Genomic DNA, 23,728 nt, shown 5'->3' with positions numbered 1-23,728 from the left:
AGTGCTAAATACCAGGAACTTTTAAATGACTGCAGGGGAAAAGGATGGCAGGCATGGCTGTTCCCGGTCGAGGTCGGCTGCAGAGGATTCCCTGCCCAGTCGGTATGGAGAATGCTCACAGCTTTGGGAATAACAGGGAAGAAGAGAGAGACAGCAGCTCGCAGGATGGGGGAGGCAGCGGAGAGAGCCTCTTGCTGGTTATGGAGCAGGAGAGATGAGATGAGCTGGAAGCCAGGAGGAGGAGATAGGCAGTGACTTGGCCACCACTGCCGGCCCACCAGCGGTAGGGTGTTACGGTTCAGGGTCGAAACACCCAATGACCGCTGGACACCGTCTGAAGATATCAAGTTCTCCTGGCCAAGGCTCCATTCACCTAAGGTGAATGAAGAAGAAAGCATCTCCGGATGTAATGCAATCATAAACATGCAAACATGCAATTTACATAGCAGTAAAGTAGGTCATATGTTTACACTTGTGCATTTCATCATATCCAAAAAGGGGTAAGCACTTTTAATACTTTTGCTGTTAGTTTAATTACATCTTTTTTATTTAGTAAAAATGATGCTGTTGATTCTTGTTCGTTCAGGAGACTACTATCAATAGCTATACTGTATGAAAAGTAGTTGGTTGATTATTATAAATATTGTGGTACCTCGGTTTTTGTAAGTCCTATTGTTTGTATTATTTTTATGAAAGTTTTTACCAAAACCTTGTTGTGTTTTTTCCCATACTGTGTCGGTAATTGTACAGCTGTATACCACCTGGTCCAGCCCCTGTTTTTGATCCGCCAGAGGCTTAAACCTGGATACTGTATGGGCTTTCCCTTTTAAAGGGCAACGTCCTTCTAGGTTCTTTTATTCTAACAGCTGTAAAAAAAATAAAGCGAGAAAACAAGAATTTAAGTTTAACATGGAATTCTATAATTCTACAATTCTACAATTTTACAAATACAAAGGCTTTCCCTTTTAAAGGGCAAAGTCCTCCCATGTTATTTTATTCTAACAGCTCTAAGAACAAAGCGAGAAAACAAGAATTGAAGTTTAACAATGAATTCTACAAATACAGTAAGTACAGACAGTATTAATACCAGGGCTCGAGAGAATGCCCAGTTCTGCAAAGTCTTGTGCGTTCTCGAAAAATGGTCTCACTCCTTACTAGCTTTTTTCCATTGTTTTATCTCTCCCAAGCGGAGTTTTTTGGGCTTCAGTCCAACAAAACCGAAAGTCAATGTCTGCTTATGCGTCTCGTACCTGACACCTCTTCTTGTCATCAAAAGTAGGGCGTATTCTGTGTGTGAATGAGCAAAGATACAAACAGAGGGTGGAATCTCTGTGGTCCGTTCCTTCAGCAGAACTGAGTGCACACAGAATTAATTCCTACGCATTCTACTCTGCTAAAGTGAAACACAATTCCTGTAACAGTTCTCTGAATGAGCGTACGACAGCACTAGGCATCTTCTCTAATCCTAATCTAGTGTAAACATGTCACACGTTCTTGATTCTGCAGCCATATGTGCTTATTTGCAGTCTTACATGGTCCATCAAATGTAGAGTTCCTTCAGGAAAATTAACATTTTCAGCACAATCCGATTCAAGATCAGACAAACATTACAGGGAGACAGAACAGGATCGCTGACGGGTCTGCCGACTTCCGGCGCCCCTTACAAAAAAGGTGAGATACAGGTAAACAAGGGGGGGAATGGGAGAAAAAAATAAAAGATTAAAATAAAATAAAATAAAATAAAATAAATCGGTTTAAGCCTGGGCCTCTGGAGAGGGGTCCAGAATGAGGCCAAGGGAAAAAAAACAACAACTCGTAGCCATAGTACACATCCCTCTTACATGGGAAACATCAAACATCAAAGAAAACAAAGGACATGAAATACATTAAAGCAGCAGCGCTGATACAACCAGCCAATTCTACATACAGCTATGAATAAAATGCAAAAGAAACATATACACTGTGGTGGCCTCTGCGGTGTTCCACGCCATCATCTGCCGGGGTGGAGAGAGTATGGGCAGAGACAGGAGCAGACCCAACAAAGCAACCAAGAGAGCCGACTCCACTCTCGGCCGCCAACCAACTCTCGGCCATTGTCCAGTCCGCATAGATGAGCGAGGATACAGTATGTCTAAGAAGACCGAGGTGTCCGATACCTGCTCATTCAGCCAAGACACTGTGAAGCTTGTCCGTCCTGGCGCTCAGTGCCAGCTCCGCAGCCTTGTCTCTTCATCCGCATCTCTTCCAGTCTCTCCGAACTGACTCTGGTGTAGCAGAGACCCAGCAGCTGGTCTCCATGGCCAAAAGGCTCCCGGGAGGCAGATCCAGAAGTCCACAAAAAGCACCGCAGAGGTCACGAAAGTGCCACCCCTTGTCACACAGTCCCAAAGGGTCCCGGACCAAAAGGCAAAAAAATATATATACATAATAACACATGAAAACAAGAGGGAAACACAAAAGGATGACACAAGAGCACAGAGCTCCTGCCAACAGGAGCCACTACAGCGACACCATCTTGGGGGGGGAAAAAAAAAAAGTTGACAATCTTTTGCATTAAAGTAGCCAGTTGTGCCCGTTTCCACTAAATTGAAGGTAATGCTACTTATACAGTTTCCTTTATTGTATTGATAGGCGCCAGCGCCCCCCGCGACCCCGAAAGGGAATAAGCGGTAGAAAATGGATGGATGGATGGGTATTGTCTTCTTCAGTTCCTGTCTATTTTTTTTTTTGTACAGTATTTTGCACAATATTTTGTTACTAGTTTCTTTCTAGTTCCTCTCGAGGTTCCCCAAATGACCATCCAGTAAATATTGTCAGGATCTCATTAGGATTTCAATTCAGGCGTTGTGTGTATATTGTTTGGGGGCTTTGACAGAAAATAATTATGAACAATTCACTGATCTACGCGTTGGACATGTACTACGCAGACTTTGAGCCTGTACCTAAAGGTTAATCAGGGCTTTATTCAAGTCTTTGTATTTACACAAAAATGTCCATAGCCCAAAGGACACAGCTTTATCATGTTTTTGAAAGTGTGTTCTGGTTGGGGGGACTCTATTTTTTTCACAAGAGTTTAAATGACATGTTTGGCGACCCCTATTGGTTGTGCTAAAACATGCTTAAAAACATTCATCCATCCATTTTCTATTGCTTGTCCAAAGGTTTTGTTTTAATTGTGTTGATAACTTTACTGTTGCCTATACACAGTGCAAGAATAAAGGTATCTATAGTTTTCACAATGTGGTGGGTTGCCTCTCGAGCTTGTTTTTATTGCGCTGGTTGCTTGTTTCTCTCTTGAGATATGGCAACAATGCTGCAAACCCTATTTTGTAGGGTGAAGTACACCTCCCAAAAATTCTAACCTTGCATAGCGGTGACAGGGACTTTAAAAGGCTGTAATTGTTTGGCTTTTAGTACCTTTCCTGTGTTGATACGATTCTTTCAGAGGGCAAACACCCCCGACCCTTTCGCAAAAAAAGTGTTACGGTTGTTCATTAACAACAAAGGAAGCGAACAAGCTGTATCATGACAAGCTTAGTGTCCTGGTTTCTCACCAAGATGGCTTACCAGAAAACACTGTCCCGAGCGCCTGTGTGAAAAATTGAATGGCACACACTTAACGCAGAAGTTTAGAAGGCTCATGATGGCCTCTGAAGGGACAGCGGAGTGACTACACAGAAGTATAAACTAGCTAAAGCCAGAACAGAAGGATGAAATAACTGCATGTGGCTAAGGACCACTGGACTAGGCTTACAATAGCAATATTTTGTGTTCAGTGACCCTCTAGAAGCATGGACTCCAAGGCTCGTTTTGACTTTGATTGGACTATTATTGTATGCTCAGGGATGGGAATTTTCCGCGGATCCACGGAATTCCGCCGATTTTGGCGCAGCCAAGGTGGTTTTTGTCTCTGCGTTAGAGATGCGCGGATAGTAGGGGTGTAACATACGGTACATGTACTTGTATTGAACCGTTTCGGTACGGGGGTTTCGGTTCGGAGGTGAACCGAATGTCACGGAGATATTAAGTAGCGCACCGCACGTTTTGTAAACAATGCACACTGAGGCACCATGAATTGATTTACGTGGACCCCGACTTAAACAAGTTGAAAAACTTATTCGGGTGTTACCATTTAGTGGTCAATTGTACGGAATATGTACTGTACTGTGCAATCTACTAATGAAAGTTTCATTTCAATCAATGAAAAAAACAACAATACACGGCATGCTAGCAGTGATCAAGGTATATGATAGACTGACCACACATCCTGTTTTCACGGGATATGTCCTCTTTGCGGAGCTGTCCAGGTGGAGTTTCTTAAATGCTTCAAATGTCCGGCATTTTAAGTTAAGGGTTGCGTCTATTTTCAATGTACTTTCAGGGTTAAGAAGGGGTTAAAAACAAAAAAAAAGTGCTGCACGGCAGCAACATTCGTGAGGGAGGCAGAGACAGAGAGAGTGAGAGAGTTATGATAAATGCGCATGCGTCGCCAGGCTCTGCTTTTTAACCATAGATTTATCAGATTTTATTTTCTATTATCTCTAGCAGGGGTGTCAAAACTGTGCCCCGGAGGCCATTTGCGGCCCACAGCTAATGTTTTAAAAGCCCACGACACATTCTAAAAATACTTTTAAAATAAACAAAAACATAAACAAAAGTGAAATAAAACAGCTTAAAGGCTAAATGTAATTTGGAAAAAGCTGCAACGTTGACTAATAAAACAAAGCAGTTTTTCTCCCCTTTCAAACTGCCATTGCTCAAAACATAACATTGAATCAAAATCAATGTAATTATGAATTATTGACCTATCCAAGTTTCCGATTACTTCACAACAAATACTCCACTAAGAAAAATGTTTTTGGTGGAAGATTTAGCAAATTTGTTAAATAAATAATCAAAAAATGTATATATATATATTTTTGTACTGTAACGAAAATGAACCGAACCGGTACCTCTGAACTGAGGTACGTACCAAACCGGAATTTTTGTGTACCGTTACACCCCTAGCGGATAGGCAATTATATAATCCGCAACTGCATCACTAAAGTCGCCATCCACCCAAACCAACATTTTATCAAAGCCACAACCGCCCGCCTCCCGCCCGTTGTTATATATCTAATATAGACGATGCAAGGCATTAGTGAGGTTAGAAAGTGTAACTCCCTCCAAATAGCACAGACACAATGGCTTTCTTGAACTGATTTATTTGAAGGCTTCCTTTCCCTTCAAATTCAACGTGAAAAATTTAATAAATAAAGCACGTTACAAACGTAAAAATAATAACATGCACAGCATGTGGATCAAACATTTTACCAAGTAAAATACCAACAAATGACAAACAAATACCTCATTGGCCATACCCGAAAGTAGCTTGCTTTACATCCGTCGACAGACCAAACGAGACACTTCAAAATAAAAGTATGCCCACATAGTGTTTCAAAAAGTGCTGCTCGTTTTTCGTATGTGGGTAACAACATTTAAGTATTTATAAATGGTTGATTTATATAGGCTAGTAAGGTAAAGTGTTGTACCTGACAAGTTTGGGCTACCTTGCTTCTGCAGCCTTCATCAGAGGTGTCACATGATGATTGCGTGACGTTGTCTGTGACGGGTCATATGTATTGTACCATCAAGTGTTGTCAGGTACAACACTTTACCTACTAGCCTATATAAATCAACCATTTATAAATACACGTCAGCAGGCTAAATGAACCTCTTCAACATAACATTTATCTATGTATATATATTTCCGAATGGTTCAACCGCCACCCGCCCGAATCTATTTCAAATCTATTTTTTCGTCATGTCACCCTCCCGACCCGCGTCCGCGGATGAGACCGCAAACCGCACAGCTCTACTCTGCGTTGACCTAGTTATCAGTACAAGGCAAATAATTCCAAATAATCCAAAAGTGTGCAAGAATTTGATATATGTGTGAACTTGTATACATAAATGGTACATTTTAATGAAAATATTTGCTAAACAATGTGAAATTTTGGTCAGGAGAATATTGTTAGATTTTGACTCAAAATAGCAGGAAATGTATCCTAAGCTAACATAGATTTCAAAACTTTTCCGGGGGGCATGCCCCCAGACCCCCCTAACAGGCGCTGTGCAGCCTTCCGCAAAGCGGTGTTTTAGGATTAAAAATTTTTCAGCTGAATTTGTAAATCTTCATTCCCATCCCTGTATGCTACAATCATTGTGCCTGTGCGATTGCACATTGCTCACGCATCCTCTGTGCACGGCAAATCTAGGCCGCGCACAAAATCGAATAAAAAGATATGCGCATAACAGTGTGCACGTCTGCCGTCACTCACATGTGTGCCACTGAATGCTCAAGGAGTTTTGGCCTTTGCTCACATATATGAAAACTTGGAGGGAGAATTAGCTACAATCATTATTTTGCTGTACTCAATGAAAAAAAAACACAGAAACTGAGTCAACAACATGTGTTTGATCATACTAAAACAAGGCAGCGTATGAAAACCACAACATATTATAGGTGAACATTTTTGCATGAAAATCGAGGTGCCATTGCAGTGTATTACAACAATCTAATAATCTGTGACTATTATTACTGGTTTCAGGTGTTTGATGGCGCCGTCATCGTCTTGTCCCTGGCCCCCATGGTGGCCTCCACGGTGGCCAATGGGCCTAGCAGCCCCTGGGATGCCATCAGCCTCATCATCACCCTGCGCATCTGGAGGGTGAAGAGGATCATCGATGGTGAGGCCTTATTGTTGTGTTAAAGCCGTTAATTTTCTGTATGGAAGCACCTGGTCTCTCTTCAAGGCATCAGCTGGCCTGGAATGAGATGAGTGACCTGCTTCTCTCCATGATTATACAAATTATTTACTATTCACACACAGCAATATAGCTATTGATCAAACTCCAGAGTAAATTTGCTGTCACTCGTCTCCTCCAGCTCGTATCGACTGCAGGGTCCGTGATAAGCAGGTTTGCAGAGGCTATAATGAATATAGTGGTTGTTCCCGTCTATGCTAATGTCGTTCGGTTCGATATCTGTGCCGAGGTCACCCTCGTCGCCCGCCTCCTGTGCTTACGGGATCCGGCTGCCAACACAGCAACTATTTGCACGGCTGCTCATCTGACCCTCATCCTTTTATGATGTCATGGTTTATCAACAAGATATAATGAGCTCATCTACCCAACCTCAATAAAACCATGCCTATGCATGGAAATCGGTGCACAGAATCAAAGCAAAGTTGCTTTTCCCGCTCAAACTCCTCCCCACTGGCCATTGAAAATAACTTCCACTATGGATTCTATCTTTTATACCCAGAACATATCATCTAGCGACCTCCCTACTCTACCTTATTTGGCAAATAAGTGGAAAATGTTTTGGTATTCAGCTGCACACCTCCACCTGCTACGTTTGATACGTGTGAGTGATTGAGCGTCCTTGTTAGGTTGCAGGGAGCAACCCGCGCACTTACCGCAAAGATTGACTCTCTCTCCCAATTAGTTTGATGTATAAAGTAGTAGTTGTTGCGTATCGGCCTTAATGGGCGAGGACATGCGGCAACAGTTGACTGCACAAGTGGGGAATGAGCAAGTCCATACGCACACGTCATTTTCATTAATTTAATCATTTTCCACCACTTGTCTTATAAAGGGCATGGATAAGCTGAAGCCTACAACAGCTGATGTAAACTATGCAAGCAAAAAGGACATTTTTTTTTTCTTCAAAATAAACCTTTGAGACAGATTGTCAAAGATACTGACTGGGATCAACATATATTTGATATTGCATTTATATGTACAATAAACTTCCAGGGGGCAAGGAAGCGAGGAAACACCTCACCAGTCGATCATGTTGAAATTGTACACAGGCTTGTAAATAGTTTGTCTGTGTTAGCGCTTATAATACCAATTTTACTAATACTTGGTTATTATTCAAATCCCGAAATGTAAATAGAGTATTGTTGGCGGTTTTTGAATGGATTATATCTGCCCTGCCACCCTGAAAAGGACAAGCGGTTGAAAATGGATGTATGGATGGGTGGGCGAAAAAATGGACCTGCCATTGGCGCCGCTAAGCTGACTTTTATTTACATTTAATTACATTTTAGATTGCATTAAAAATAATCCATCCATCGTCATGTCTTTCATATTGATTCTGAACAATAGGCACAATTCCCCCAAAAGTGCAGTTCTCCTTGAAGTGCTGTATGCATGTTAAATTCACTGCAAGGAGTGTTCAAATCCTTTATTTTGCCATATTTTGCATTAATTTTAGAGCACTTAAGACACTTTTTGAGGTGATTATATTTTTGAATAAAAAATATATTTTTTTAATTTTTATTATTATAATTACTTTTAAGAACTTTATTTAAGCAAACCTTCCAGAGTGCATCCATTTTGTAAATGTGATACAAATGTCGTTTGAGTAATAATACATAAAAAAAAAAAACGTGTTTGCTGCCATCTAGTGCTGTAACTGTAGAACGGCATTTAAAAGAGTAAATGCAAAATTAGGTCTGCTTATATAGTGATGCTGATGAACTGATACCATTTGTGTAATCATGATAACACGTCTTTTTTTTTGCAGAAAACCCTAAGCCTCCTGGAATTGTGTATAATTTATATATTTTTTTGTTTTTAAGGTTGACAGTTTTTGACACTGCTTCATGTTTTACTAACACCATTAAACATTTCCGTGTGTGTTTATCTTATGTTTCCCCTATGTATTAGCTTATGTGCTCCAAGTGAAAGTGGAGATGGAGCTGGAGATCCAACACTGTGAAAAGACTAAGGCTGTCAGAGAAGAGCAGCTGGAGCGTCTCACACAGATCTGCCAGGAACAAGCTGTGAGTGCACCTTTGATTTATTTACAACAAATATAGACAAACAAAAATACTTATTGTCTTGAGCTTTGCATTTGAAGTTGGCATAAAATAGGGCACTTTAAGAAATCCACACAATATGATATAAGAGCTAAGTATATATCCTTTTTACAAATGAGAGATGTCAAATTTAACACTTCAACTCATATGATAAATCACAGAAATAAACAGTCAAGCATTAATCCTATATAAGCAAATATATCACGTAATTTATTTTTTATGTAAATGCTTATACTTTTTTTTTTTTTACCTGAACCTAAAAGGTGGTGCGGGTTGCTATATGGCCAGTGATCAGGCCAATGCATTCGTCAGTGCAAAAAATGATTGCAGAGATTTTAGGTAAAATTGTTACCAAGTTTGGAGAAAAAATTATGTGCATTCAAGTAAAAGATATTTTAAAATTACCCCTGTGATTAGATGGGGACTTGTCCAGGGTGCAGCTGAGATAGGCTCCAGCACCCCAACGACCCCAAACGGGGCAAGCGGTAGAAAATGGATGGATGGATGTGACATTCTGATAATTATTTTGCATTTGTTCAAAATATTAGACTCTTTTTTTAAGTTAAATAAAATATTTATAAAAGTAATTTACTGCGAATAACCAAAATTCACAATTGTGAATAATTCATCGGATTAAACATTTTTATTATTTACCCGCACTAATATGTGTATATATACTGTATATATATGGGACAAGCAGTAGAACATGTATGTATGTATATATATATATATATATATATATATATATATATATATATATATATATATATATATATATATATATATATATATATATATATATATATTTTTTTTTTAATATATATATATATATATATATATATATATATATATTTATATATACATATATATTTATACATCTATATATATATATATATATATGTACACACACATATGTCTATATTTTATACATAATTTATCTTATAGGTATGTGCGTTGAAATAAATTATATTTAAAAACATAGCATGATATGATTAATAATTTCACAAATTTTGGTTCATCTTTTATTAATTTGCGTTTATATAATCAAGTTTTTCAAATTGAAAAGCACCTGTTTACACAAACTGTTATATCATTCATATTTATGACCAGGAGAGGGCAGCAACAGCTCACAAAAGCTCTTTTCCAGCAGCACTTTTACTTTCTCCATACCACACATCATATAGTATATGTATAATCTTGTTCTAAAACAAAGAAGTAAAAATGACAAAATTATCAGTGAAAATGCAAAGTATTGTATGTGTACTTTTTATTGTTCACTGTCATTGATTCATTATCATATGTATAATTCAAGCACAATAAATGACAGTTAGTATTGGCGTTACATTTGTTTACGACAGGGGGCGTCACTCTCCCATACTTAAATACATTACAGGTACTTTTTTTTCCATATTTTGCATGTATTTGTACAAATCACTTACTCTCTATCTCCTTATTTCTGTCCAATCGCTTTATTTTCAATCTTCCTTCCTCCTCATTTGTGCTCACAGCATGCTTCCTTGTTTTGTCTTCGATTTCAACATGTCCAGTTTGAGATCAGGCAGCTGAGGGCCCACCTGGCCCAGCAGGACCTGGATCTGGCGGCAGAGCGGGAAGCAGCCATGCAGATCCACCGTGTGTGGGCCAAGCAGGGCAGAAGTTTTCAGGTGATGGAGGGCTTGACTCCTGGGGAGTCTGATGACGAAGGCGCTCCAAGAAACCCCAGGGAGCTGCACAACACTGCAGGTAGGATACGCTGCATTTTGGGACTGGCAATCATGGTGCAGCTAGGGTACTTTAATTATTATGACTTTTTACTTTTTCTGACTTATTGAGAACTTTGACATTAAATATAAACTAAAGCATTTATAGCATTTTTGCTTTGTGGTGCATTTTTTTTGTTGAAACTGCAGGTCTATGGCCTTCATACTATAAAGTGTCCCTTTTGATGAAATTTGGAAGTTAAAAATGCTAACCAAGACACTTTTTGAGTTTCTTTCAAGGGAACTGCTGACAAATAAATAAGAGGAGGAAAAATAAAATGTTTAAAAAAATAATAACAAATGCTTTAAAATGTAATTGAACACCAGGATTACTGAATATTTTTTATGGCAGTAATTTAAAAAAGGATTAGTTATATTCATATTTACACTTGCTTTGATGTATGTCGTTACCTTTTTTAATTGCAGAAGTGCCCTAAAACACATTTAGTGAGGTCAAAATGGATTGAAGAAATATCTGTGTTCATGGATATGTTCCATCTGATAGTCTGTGTAGAAAAAGTGTGTAGTATTAGTTGTGTTTGGATCGAGACAAATAATAGCACAAGAAACAAGTTTTTGGTTTTAATGCATTGAAAAGTTATTCCTGGACTGGAGGACATTTTTGTGATTGTGTAGTAGCTGTGAGGGAAATTCTAAATGAGCCAAACTTGTCTGTACTGTATGTCTTCAAGTACATGCTCATTTAAATATATATCACGCCAGGTGGAGCGTTTGCTTGAGAAAGCAACATGACAAACCAGCAGAGAGGTACGTCATCGTGTATGTACATAATTATGTGGAACAAAAAGTCCCTAATGGTGCAACATCAGGCCAAGTGGATGCCGCCGCAGTGTAGGGTTAACACGCAGCAGTACAGCCCTGGAGCGTCTTGGAGGCTGCAGGCTCTTAGTCCTTCCATTCTCACACACAACAGCCATCTGACCGCAGGCACACCGGGATCAATAGAGAGGGCAAAAAAGCTTTTAGGATGTGCTGAATGGTGGAGAAAACAAGCATGTTTTCTGACACTCTGTCAGTCTGTGCTGCAGAGAACCACGTGGTGCAAGAGGCTGTGCGTCGCGGTTATTCCACATACAGAGTGCTCTGTGCATTGGGTCTTGTTCGGAGTAGAGTGGGCTCCTGTCAACATCTGTTCTCATTCACCTGCAAACCACAATAGGGCTAAGCGGCAGCCACAATATTACCCAAGGGCATCATGGCAAATCTGGGTCTGGAATACAAAGTGGGCCTTTTTACACCCAACATGGTCACTGTGATGAACACTTATTCCACACAAGCCTCAGCGCAGGTCAGGTCCACTCCAATCAAGTCAGATTATTGTCAGATTTTTCTTTCTCTCACCTGCTCGATGACATCATGCTCCAAAAACACCAGCTGCCCCAAGAGACAAAGGCTTTATGGCACCTTAGAAGTACTAAAACGTGTCACATTCTAACAACATCCACTGTCACGCAGGGACACAGTCTGCTCCTAGAAGCAGGTCATACTGCACAACTAGAACAATTTATATTAATTTATTTTAACATTCAACACTACATATGTGACACACTACTTGGAATATAAACTAACTATTAATATAAATCACCATAAATGATTCCCGGGCGCGGCACCGCTGCTGCCCACTGCTCCCCTCACGTCCCAGGGGGTGATCAAGGGGATGGGTCAAATGCAGAAGACAAATTTCACCACACCTAGTGTGTGTGTGACAATCATTGGAACTTTAACTTTACTTTTAAATCCCAGTAAGATAACAAAGAACACATTTAATTTGTGTCTGCATTTTAATAAAGGTGCCTCAGTCTGGATTGTTTCCCCAATGTACATTTGTTGACACTCCACATTTTAGAATAATACAAAAAAAAACATGATGGTTAGGTTTGTACAAATTTGGATTACATCTATTTATGTTTTATCTTATTATTTTGTCTTAGTAATATATTTATTTATATCTGCACCTTATTGCTCTTTTATCCTGCACTACAACGAGCTAATGCAACAAAATTGTGTTCTTATCTGTACTGTAAAGTTCAAATAAAAGGAAGTCTAAGTCTAATATGTTTTATCTTCTAGCAATGTGTATATGTCCTTATGGCTTTTATGACTAAAGAACTACAGATAAAACAAAGCAACTTTGGTATTTTTAAAAGTATAGCTCTTTTGTTTGCAGCCTAGTAAAAATGTCCAAATAAATGCAGCAACTACAAAAAAAATCTAAACCAAAAAGAACTTAGGGTTGAAGATTGAAGAAAAGCTGTTATTTCCCAAAAGGCCTGGTCTACTACTAAAGGTTTGCATGTACTAAAACAAGTGCAAACTTGATAGCATGTGCAAAGTTAATCTACTAAACCTGTGTGCAGAGGTTTGTGTCTCTTTAGTGGGCAGAATAAGGAGGAGCGCAATCCATTTTTCATGACGATGTAGAATGCATGCTGATCATCAGAATGATCACAATACTGGGAGGGAAAGATGCAAACATATTTATTCAGCACGTGCAATGTGGTTTATCAAAGCTGAAGCTGCTGTCTTCGTGCTATTTTGTGTCTTTATTTAGCATGTGTGAAAATTCCTTGCAAATTTACACAGTTATACACAGAGTTGTGGGAAAGGAGATAATCAATAGGCAGAGAATCCTATGTTCTACATGCTTGTGTCAACATATACTGACTCCCAAAATTAAAAAATATTAGACATATCATCTACATACATAAATGTTACTTTACATGCAGTCGGCTTTCGGCCCTTGAACAAATGTTTTTAGTCCAATGCGGCCCCCAAGAACACCCCTGTCCTATATAAACAAAAGATGTTTTGCAATATGCATTTTCTTGCGTCTGGAATATTATATGGCACGCTCGCAGTTAGTGCGAGCATCTTCCATAAGCGCACCTTCAGCGCTGTAAAAAAACTGAGTTCCATTGTAAATCGCACTGCAAGACTGCTTTAAAAATGCCTATAGAAAGCGTTACACAGATGTCAGCTGCATGTTTGAAAACATAGTAAATACCGCAGGTAGCAGCATGATAACATGAAATAGGTGTCTCCGTGGTAAATCCCATGTAGTTTACCAAAAAACGTCATTTAAAAAGGCGGTCTGCACCCCTTTTCACTTGAAGATGCAGTCTTAGTAGCTCACACGCAACACACCAATGAATAGTTCATGCAATTTTAGCGCGTGCAAAACAAAAATAATAATGATTTTGTTTTGCAAAAGAATACAGAGAAGAAAACATAGCTTGATTTGGCCACATGTTTTTTTTTAATTACCAGCACAACATAGCACCACCAGAACCAATGTTGTAATAATAATAATAATAAGGAAACTGTTCAATGAGAACTAATACAACTGATGAGTTCATCCTAAACAACAGTACAGCAAGGGTAACACGCTTTTTCACACCAACAAATTTTAAAGCGTATTCGGCGCTAGATAGCGATGATACTATTGTATTTTTCAGACCATAGGGCGCATCGGATTATAAGGTGCACTGCCAATGAGGGGGTTTATTCAAGTCAATTTTCATTGAAAAGGCGCACCGGATTATAAAACGCATTTAAAGAGTCATATGATTTTTTTTTTCTACTTTTTTAAAACACGTCATTATCGTCTGCATAACATGTAATGGTGGATCTTTGGTCAACATGTTGCATACATTATGTTTTACAGACCATCTTCAAGGCACTTTTGTTCGCTTCTGTCAGGCTTGCCTCTGACAGTTCGACTATATTTTAGTTTTTTCCTCTGCATTTGTCTTTGTTTCCTGTGTATGTGTAGTGTTTCCTGGCTGCGCTCTTATTTAGTTGGTTTCCTGTCTTTCTCCCTGAGTGCTGTGTTCACCCTCAGCTGTGGCTCATTGGCACCTGGCCACACCTGGTGTCAATCAGCCCGCTCCTATTTAGACCTGTCTTCCCATCCAGTCACTGGTGGATTATTGGATTGTCAATGTCGCTCTCGTAGGCGGTTGTCCAAATGGATGGAAAGGGAGATGAGCTCCTCGAGGGTTTGGGTTTCGTCAGGGGCAGCCAGCTCGTCTTGGATGTGGGGGCTGAGGCTAGCCAGGAATATTCCCCGCAATGCTCTCACCCCCCAGCCACTCTCCGCTGCCAGGATCCGGAAGGAGAGTGAGTGGTCGGCTACGGAGGAGGACCGCTGGCGAGTAGCGAAGAGGCCGCCTGACAGGAAACACTACACACACAGAGGACACAAAGACAAATGCAGAGGAAAAAAACTAAACATAGTCGAACTGTCAGAGGCAAGCCTGACAGCTTCGGTCTTAAGTCTCTTCAGAAAGAGCCGTTTTGTGTCTTATTTTTAATACGTGTCTCCACTTCGACTGTGTTTTCCTCCTGGTTATCTTTGTTGTATCGGTAGTTTTTAGAGCTTGGAAACTATTGCAGTGCTCTGTGCTCAAAAATCCCTCAAAATTCTGTTGTACGACTTTTGTAAATGACAAACCCGCACCACATGATGAATTGTCAGAGTTTCACCACTATCCTAGTCAGACGTACTGTGCTTCAACATACTATATTGTGTGTATAGGACCCCAAAATGGCACCTATTCGGAGTTAAATTATTTGAGTGTTTTGTTTCGACCTATTTGCAAAACCAACTTTTCTTGCCTATTGGCACCTGCTGATATGTATTTGGGATCTGCATTAAATCCGCAATTGTAGTCCAGCTGTAGTCAATAAGATACTTATTTTTCTATATCCTCTTGATGTTGGGGATTCATTGTACCAGTAGTTTTTAGCGCTTCCATAGCGAGTCTCCTGACAGATATAAGTTAGAACTGTACAGTTCTTTATATTAGAAATGGCAACAGCGGAGGATGAATGCCCCACACCAAGAGGATGGAGAAAAATAAGTATCTTATTGACTAGAGCTGGACTACAAATGCGGATTTAATGCAGACCCCAAATACATATCAGCAGGTGCCAATAGGCAAGAAAAGTTGGTTTTGCATAAGAAGGTCGAAATAAAACACCAGATAACACTACTCCCAATAGGTGCCATTTTGGGTTCCTGTACATACAATATAGTATGATGAAGCACAGTACGGGTTTGTCGTTTACAAAAGTCGTACAAAAGAATTTTGACAGATTTTTGAGCATTGAGCATTGCAATAGTTTCCAAGCACTAAAAACTACCGGTACAACAACGATGACCAGGAGGAAAACACAGTCGAAGTGGAGACGTACTAAAAATAAGACACAAAACGGCTCATTCTGAAAAGACTAAAGACCGAAGCGAAAGCGCCTTGAAGCTGGTCTGTAAAACATAATCTATGCAACATGTTGACCAAAGATCCACCATTACATACGTTGTAGAAGATGACGTTCTTTAAAAAAGTAGAAAAAAAATGTCTTCTATATTCTCAATGAAACAAACAAAGTTTTGGGCTTGCTCGCGTCCTATATTGAACATCAGGCTGCAGTCGAACGTATCGCTTATTTGTGACTCCCAACTGGTCACAGTTATCATTACACCATGTAACAAATAAGATTGCTTCGATGGTGGTAAGGGCAACCAGAATCAATCCGTACATTAGGGCGCACCGGGTTATAAGGCGCACTTTCGATTTTTGAGAAAATGAAAGGATTTTAATTGCGTCTTATAGTCCGAAAAAATACGATAATAACCTTAAATTCATTCAGTCACTACGCAAAAAATAGCTAGAATAAACTTCCTGAAGATGTCAGACTTTCCCCAACTCTGACTACTTTTAAAACTAGACTGAAAATGTTTATGTTCACCTTAGCTTTCAGCTAAATCTTTTAATCTTTTAACTGTTAACGTTCGCGCTGTTTTTGTTTTTATTGTCTGCATTTTAATTTCACTTTTATTTTCTTTCATTTCACTTTGTGGTCTGTGAAGCACTTTGAGTCTGCCTTGTGTATGAAAAGTGCTATACAAATAAAGTTGCCTTGCTTTGCCTAAATTAAATTGTAATAAATATTGACAAAATATAGTTACTATTGATATAGTAATTTATAAGGTACATGCTGCCAGAGCATTCAATGGTGCAGGTATACTTCTTGATATGGTGCAGCTCTAAACACTATTCTTAGAAATAAAAATAAAAAAACATTTTACCGTACACCTATATCCATATTCATAGTGAAGCTTGGTCCAGTGGCACAGCCATCCAGGCTGCAGTATAATGGAGAACTGCACTAAAAGGAGCACAGCATGTCACCTCTCCTTTTACGCACACGAGTGACAGCTTGATAACTGGGCTGTCTCACAAAAAGAGCCGAGAGCCTTTTTATGTATGCTGGACAGCCAATTCTTCCCCTCCACCTTTCTCCATCACTCATGTGTTATTAATTGTGAAGCGATTGTCTCCGTCTTGTTTTAGCAAGCGCAATGCTTCCTCTCCGGGGGTGGCCCAGGGATTAATATTTTAAAATGAAAAATAAATGAGATTACCCATCAGAGTCTGCAGAGTGTCCCGCGGGACGGGGGCTAGCACTCAAGCTACCCCTGCTTCGCACTCAGCCAGCAGACAGTGAGCTCAAGACCAATCAAGCGAGTACAAGATCCCTGCCATTCAACCGGGCATATAGGCCCCAACAAAGAGCTCTCATCTGTGCCCACTATGTCCCCTAAGCCCCCTTACTGCTCAACCGGGCGCTGTCTATTACCTGGTGCACTGTGGCTAATGTAGCACCAAGCGGAGCGTGAGCCTTTCAAGCACCTGTGGCCTGGGGCACAAGTCATTTCTGTCAATATTTCCTTGTAAACATTACAAATAGTTTCCATTTATAGTGTTTACAATGACATGGATCAAAGTGGCCACAAGGGTGTAAAATCCAATTAGTCAATCCTGTGCTGAGAACTAATTCCTATTTAACTACAGAGTAGGCCCTGCGATGAGGTGGAGACTTGTCCAGGGTGTACGCTGCCTTCCACCCGATTGTAGCTGAGATAGGCACCAGCGCCCCCAAAGGGAATAAGCGGTAGAAAATGTATGGATGGATGGACTACAGAGTAGGCCACTCATTTGAAATACAACCATAGACAATACTTTTTTTTTAACTTTTGAATATGCACTTAAATTATATTTATAATCTATAATGCAATACTGTTCACTATTTTCTTGGCATTATTTTACTGTTGTCTTTACATTATAACTTTAACACGCCATGTATTTTCCAATCAGATCCAGTTGTACGTGACGACATGAACAACTACATCAGCCAGTACTACAGTGAAGGAAGCTCTGGTGAGTGGCTCAACATCTTCTTCAAACTTGATATGTGTTTTTTTTTTTTACTCACAGTAGTGTAGTGTGTGGGAATAAAAGTAGTTGTACATATAGTAAAATGTAATACTCCAACCAACACTACTTTGTTGGATAAAAAACAACAACAATAATACTACTACTAGTAATAAAGCAAATGATAGTACAGATAATATTAACATTATTATTCAAATTAATATTATCGTTGTTTTTATTATTGTTGTCGATATTATTTGTTAGTTATTATTTGTAATATATGATTGATTGATTGATATAATATATTGTCACCAACACATTGTAATTTCATCGAGTATTCTAAAACCATTTATTTATACTGTGGCTTTTTTACACACTGAAATGGGAAAATGGAATCTGGCATTTAAAGGCCTACTGAAATGAGATTTTCTTATTTAAGCGGTGATAGCAGGTCCATTCTATGTGTCATACTTGATCATTTCGCGATATTGCCATATTTTTGCTGAAAGGATTTAGTAGAGAACATTGACGATAAAGTTCGCAACTTTTGGTCGTTAATAAAAAAGCCTTGCCTGTACCAGAAGTAGCAAACGATGTGCGCGTGACATCACGGGTTGTGGAGCTCCTCATATCCTCGCATTGTTTATAATAATGGCTACCAGCAGCGAGAGAGATTCCGACCGAGAAAGCGACGATTTCCCCATTAATTTTAGCGAGGATGAAAGATTCGTGGATGAGGATAGTGAGAGTGAAAAACTAGAAAATAAAAAAAAAAGACATGGCAGTGGGATCGATTCAGATGTTATTAGACACATTTACTAGGATAATTCTGGAAAATCCCTTATCTGCTTATTGTGTTACTAGTGTTTTAGTGAGATTATATAGTCGTACCTGAAAGTCGGAGGGTGTGGCCACGGGTGTGGTGACTGCCAGTGTCTTTGAGGGAAGCCACGTTTCTCGACGAGGCGATGCTTTTTTCCCCCCTCCTCGACGGTGGAAGCCTCCCACGTTCGGGGGCGGCTGGTCGGAGGTGGCAAGAGAGGAGCTGCCACCTTTGACAGGTGCACGAGGATCGACGCAAGCTCCGCTCATGTCTACGGTAACAGCCAACTTATTACCACAATTTTCTCACCAAAACCTGCCGGTTGACATGTGGTAGAGAACCATGTTCGCTTGACCGCTCTGTTCCATAGTAAGGCTTCACCTTCGGGAATGTAAACAAGGAAACACCGGCAGCCCATTTCAGTGTGTAAAGGCGGCCGCAATACACCGCTTCCCACCTACATCTTTGTTGTTTGACGTCTCCATTATTAATTGAACAAATTGCAAAAGATTCAGCAACACAGATGTACAGAATACTGTGTAATTATGTGATTAAAGCAGACTACTTATAGCTGGGATCGGGCTGGAACAAAATGTCTGCTACAATACGCGTCATCATATCGACGTTTTCAACAAGATACTTCGCACAAAATTTAAAAATGCAATTTAGTAAACTAAAAAGGCGGTATTGGCATGTGTTTCATCATTGATATATAAACTATCAGACTGCATGGTCGGTAGTAGTGGGTTTCAGTAGGCCTTTAAATGAAGAAAATGTTGTTTGGGCTTTGTGACGTTACAATGCAGGTGTGTGGTCAGTGCATTACTCCTTATAGCCCAAAAACAGTACAAGCTAAAAGTAAGATGGGAAAAAGTTGTGAAACAATGTTACAATCATCTAAAAAAATCCTTTGGACAATAAGGACCCCTGTGTCCAGATGGGGACCATACTGTTGTACCTTAACTTACAAGCTTAATTGGTTCTATGACCAAGGTCTTAACTCAAAATACCTGTATCTCAAATCACTGTCGCCCATTGAAATAATTGAAATATATTTAATCTGAGTTTGGCCCCCAACAAAACAATTTGAACTTGTAACATCTCTTATAAAAGGAAAAACCTTTGAATAAGAAATATTCGATGAAAAACAATGCAATAAAATGTACTATACTTTTCTCATTATTTGTGTTCTTCTTTTTGTTTGGCTCTTTCTTCTTCTTCCTGTTCTTCTTCAAGTTTTTTTTCTTCTTCTACTGTATTGTTGTTGTTCTTCCTCTTCTTTCTCCATTTGTTTTTGATTTTCTCCTTCTATTTTTCAATGTTTTTTATTTCTCTTTATTTTTGTTCTTCTTTTTCTTCTTGTATAAATTATTTTTTTTGTAATTATTTTTGTATCCTTCCTCTTTTTGTCCATGTTCTCGTTTTTATTATTCCATGTATTATTGTTGTTCTTTTTCTTCTTGTTCTTTATGTTTCTATTTTTCTTCTTTTTGTTTTGTCCTTCTTCTTGTTGTTGTTCATGTTCTTGTTGTTGATGTTCTTCTTGTTGTTTTGTTCTTCTACTTCCTGTTTTTATTCTTCTGTCTTCTTTTTCTTCTTCTATTATTTTAGTTTTTCTTCTTTGTCTTCTTCTCTTTTCCTTCCTCTTCTCATTGTTTTTCCTCCTTTTCCCTTTTCTCTTTTTCTCCCTAGTCCTCTTCATCTTCTTTTTTCACATCTTCTTTTTCCTCGTCCTCCTCTTCTTACTCATAACTCTAATGTATGCTTACAACCTAAATCATAACAAAATTATGAGACAGCTGGCATCTCAAACTACTAGTAAGTTGGTTTAATAATAATAATAGTATACATAATAGTAATACAATAAGGCCCCTTTCCACGTACAGCACTAAAAAGCAGTTAAAAATTACAATCAAACAGTTAAAAATTTGAGGTATTTGTAGCCCTGAAACCAAAACCACTATGTTGTTATTCCCTTGGCATCTTGGATTTAAATGACTTCATTGCCCCACACAGCAGAAAAAATGAGCGGGTTATTTTTGTTTTCCTAAAGATGCCAGGACTTCTGGCCTAGGTAATCGGGTCGTCACCACAGCTGCCATCGACGTCCACCTCCCCTCCAATCCCATCCAGTCCAACTCCAAGCTCGCTATGGAGCGCCTGGGTAGCGGCGTTAGCGAACCCCCCACCAACATGTCCCGGTCCAGCGGATGCCTGACCACCCGCCCCAACACCCTGAAAACCCACATCCTGCGCTCTTCTGCGACGGACTCCAGCAGCAGCACAGCTCAGGACTTGAACCTGAAATACACTTCTCACCGCTGCTGCCCGCCTTCGCTCCAGGATCAGGGCCAGAACATGGTGGTGCAAGACTTTCTCTCATTTTCTGAGGACTCCTGCCTTGCACAGAAGGGCCTGACAGTCGACCCGGTCAACCTTAAGCTCCCTAGTCCCACGGGCTCCGAGAAGACCAGCCTGGAACTGGACCACAGAATAAACATGTTCAATCGCAGGAACCAAGAGGAGAGGCAAGGCCGAGGAGGACGAGGTTGCGTTCTGCTACAGACAAAGCCTCTTATTCACCTACAGGACGGCGCCACAGAGCCCTCACTGGAGGAGAAGTACTGTCTCTTGGGGCCCGCTGACACAACTCTGGGGCATCTGTCTGACACATAACAGATTTATGCAACAGAGTATTTTCTTCTTGTACTGCCAACATCTACAGGATAACCTCAAGAGAGCAAGTTTAAGATTTTCAACAAACGCCACAAAGTTGAACCTTTTCCATAGACATGAAGATGACAGCACAAATACAACAAAACTCAATCAGACTAGACCGCAACTGGGATGGGCACAATTATTGTTGAAACCAGCAGTCCTTAACCTTATTGACCTTGTGGCCCAACTTTTTCAAAAACATACTAACACTGAATTAATAATCTTACTCTTGATTTAAATCGTACTCAATAATTAAATCTAATTTACTTACAGTTTAACAGGATAAACCTAAAATAATATAAAACTTAATCACAAAGATTATTATCAAGGCTCAGGTCAGGCTGATTACAAAAATGTTAATACTGCTGATAAAAACTGATGAAAAATATATTTATATACAATTACTAATGCTAAAATAAATTATTCTAACTAAATAATATATATGTTTTTTTAATAAACTGTCAATAAAATTAAATTGTAAATGAAATATAGCTTCAACACTTGGGTCATAATTTTTGCGCTTAAGAAATTACTATGACTTTAGCTCCAGACTTCTTTGTTATTGTTGTTATCCTCAATACTGGCACAAGTGGTGGAAAAGTGTGTTACAATTTAAATATTGCTGTGGTCCATACGGGCAATAGCTGAGAAACAGTAGTTTAAATGATTATTTGATAATTAAAACTGCTGTAGATTGAGTCAAAATTGGGTGCACCACCTAAATGCAACCAGCAGAGGCGCTGTTTTTTCATTATCAATAACGTTGCTGTCTAAAGAAGATACAGCTACTTAGGAAGCTGTGGCACAGTTCCTCCTTTGTTCTCCTAAACACAGGCATGGAAACAGGAGTTCAGAACTTCACAGAGAGAATTTCCCATTGCATTAGATTTATCTTAAACGTGTGATCCCACCGTATTAATCAATGTTGCCCGTCGTCGGTCAAGGAGATATTATGAGATGCCCATCTCTAGTGGACTTTAAGGTGTTTTCAAACACATCAGGAACCCTCTTTTAAAAGACTATGAACTTTATACAAATCAAAACCAGCAAAGAGGCCGTTAAAGCCTTCATTGAACATCTCTTTTCCAAACAAAGATGCTGTTACATAAACTTTTCATTTTTAATGTTGTTTTCTTATCTTGTCATATATCTAACCAAGCTCCTTTTTTTCTTCAAAGAGACACAGGGTACATGGCTGGATGAATAATACTCTCACATTTACTCCCACTGGATTCATTTTGGAACTGTTAAGATTGATCCTATAGACTTTTTGTTGTTATCGTTTAATTAAAAGTGATTTGGCTACGTTTGCGTAGAAACAAAAGGTAAGTGGTCGGGTTTTTTTAAACTAGTGAGAAATTGTTTACTAAAACTGGAGTGTTTGTAGCATGATCCTTTAAAATGATGAGCAAGTTATTTGCACTTTAATGTTTACACGGCCACTTTTGTAGACTTGATATACGAGGGGTGGGGGGGTCATTGCAAGTGCAGGTGTTGCCATTTCATGAAAAGTAATATTAATAAAAAAAAAACGTATTTCCTTACTTTTTTCTGTTCAATGATTGATTGTAATTGTTTTGCATCGAGGTGAGCATGGTCATTGTTTGGCACTGCTTTGATGGATTTTTTCTTCATTCAATTTTGCTCAAATTTAACAAGTTTTTGTCACTCCCCTAATGGTGTGTACCAAATGGTGCGCTATAAGGCCTGAGAGTTGCAATGGATGTCCTGTGGATTGATCCATCCATTTTCTACCGCTTGTCCCTTTCAGAGTTGCTGGGGGTCGCTGGAGCCTATCTCTGTGTGGGAAATTTCAAGTTAACCCGATGTACGGCTTTTATTACAGCGCCAACACGTGGAGTATTTGTCAGATAAATATTGCACAGAAGGGGTGCATGTTTTCATAAAGTTTCAAACTTTTGGGGGCAGAATTTCTGGAGTGAAATATTTGCATGAACATTCCTCGAGCCCCTTTATTATACTGTAAAGCATAAGTCTTCAACGGGGGATGGGGGGGTTGGGGGCAGAAAGGTTGTAAAATATTTAGTGGGTTGGACTTTTTCATATACTGTATATTATTTTTCCACAAGTTTAAATGTATATAAGTATATACTATATTGCCAAAAGTATTTGGCCACCCTGTCTTGACTTACATATGAACTGGAATTGCCATAGGGTTCATTATAATACCTTTTGCAGCTAATACAGCTTTGACTCTTCTGGGAAGGATGTCCAAAAGGTTGCCGAATGTGTTTATAGGAATTTTCCACCAAACTTCCGAAAGCGTATTGGTGAGGTCACACACTGATGTTGCTCAAG

General features: G+C 39.3%; 1 protein-coding gene across 2 annotated transcripts in view; it reads left to right on the top strand.

Annotated features, from left to right (window-relative positions):
- Positions 1 to 23,319, top strand: part of LOC133537528 (transmembrane protein 266-like) — a 155,234-nt gene extending 131,915 nt beyond the window's left edge. For both annotated transcript variants that reach the window (XM_061878635.1, XM_061878626.1), the window contains exons 7-11: positions 6,591 to 6,729; positions 8,719 to 8,834; positions 10,418 to 10,613; positions 17,812 to 17,874; positions 20,745 to 23,319. In XM_061878635.1, coding sequence (XP_061734619.1) covers positions 6,591 to 6,729; positions 8,719 to 8,834; positions 10,418 to 10,613; positions 17,812 to 17,874; positions 20,745 to 21,367 — 1,137 coding nt within the window. In that variant the 3' untranslated portion in view covers positions 21,368 to 23,319. The remainder of the gene's footprint in view (positions 1 to 6,590; positions 6,730 to 8,718; positions 8,835 to 10,417; positions 10,614 to 17,811; positions 17,875 to 20,744) is intronic.
- The last annotated feature ends 409 nt before the right edge of the window (positions 23,320 to 23,728 follow it).

The sequence above is a fragment of the Nerophis ophidion genome, linkage group LG02, assembly GCF_033978795.1.
Source record: "Nerophis ophidion isolate RoL-2023_Sa linkage group LG02, RoL_Noph_v1.0, whole genome shotgun sequence".
NCBI lineage: Eukaryota > Metazoa > Chordata > Actinopteri > Syngnathiformes > Syngnathidae > Nerophis > Nerophis ophidion.
This window is presented reverse-complemented; position numbering and strand designations above follow the sequence as displayed.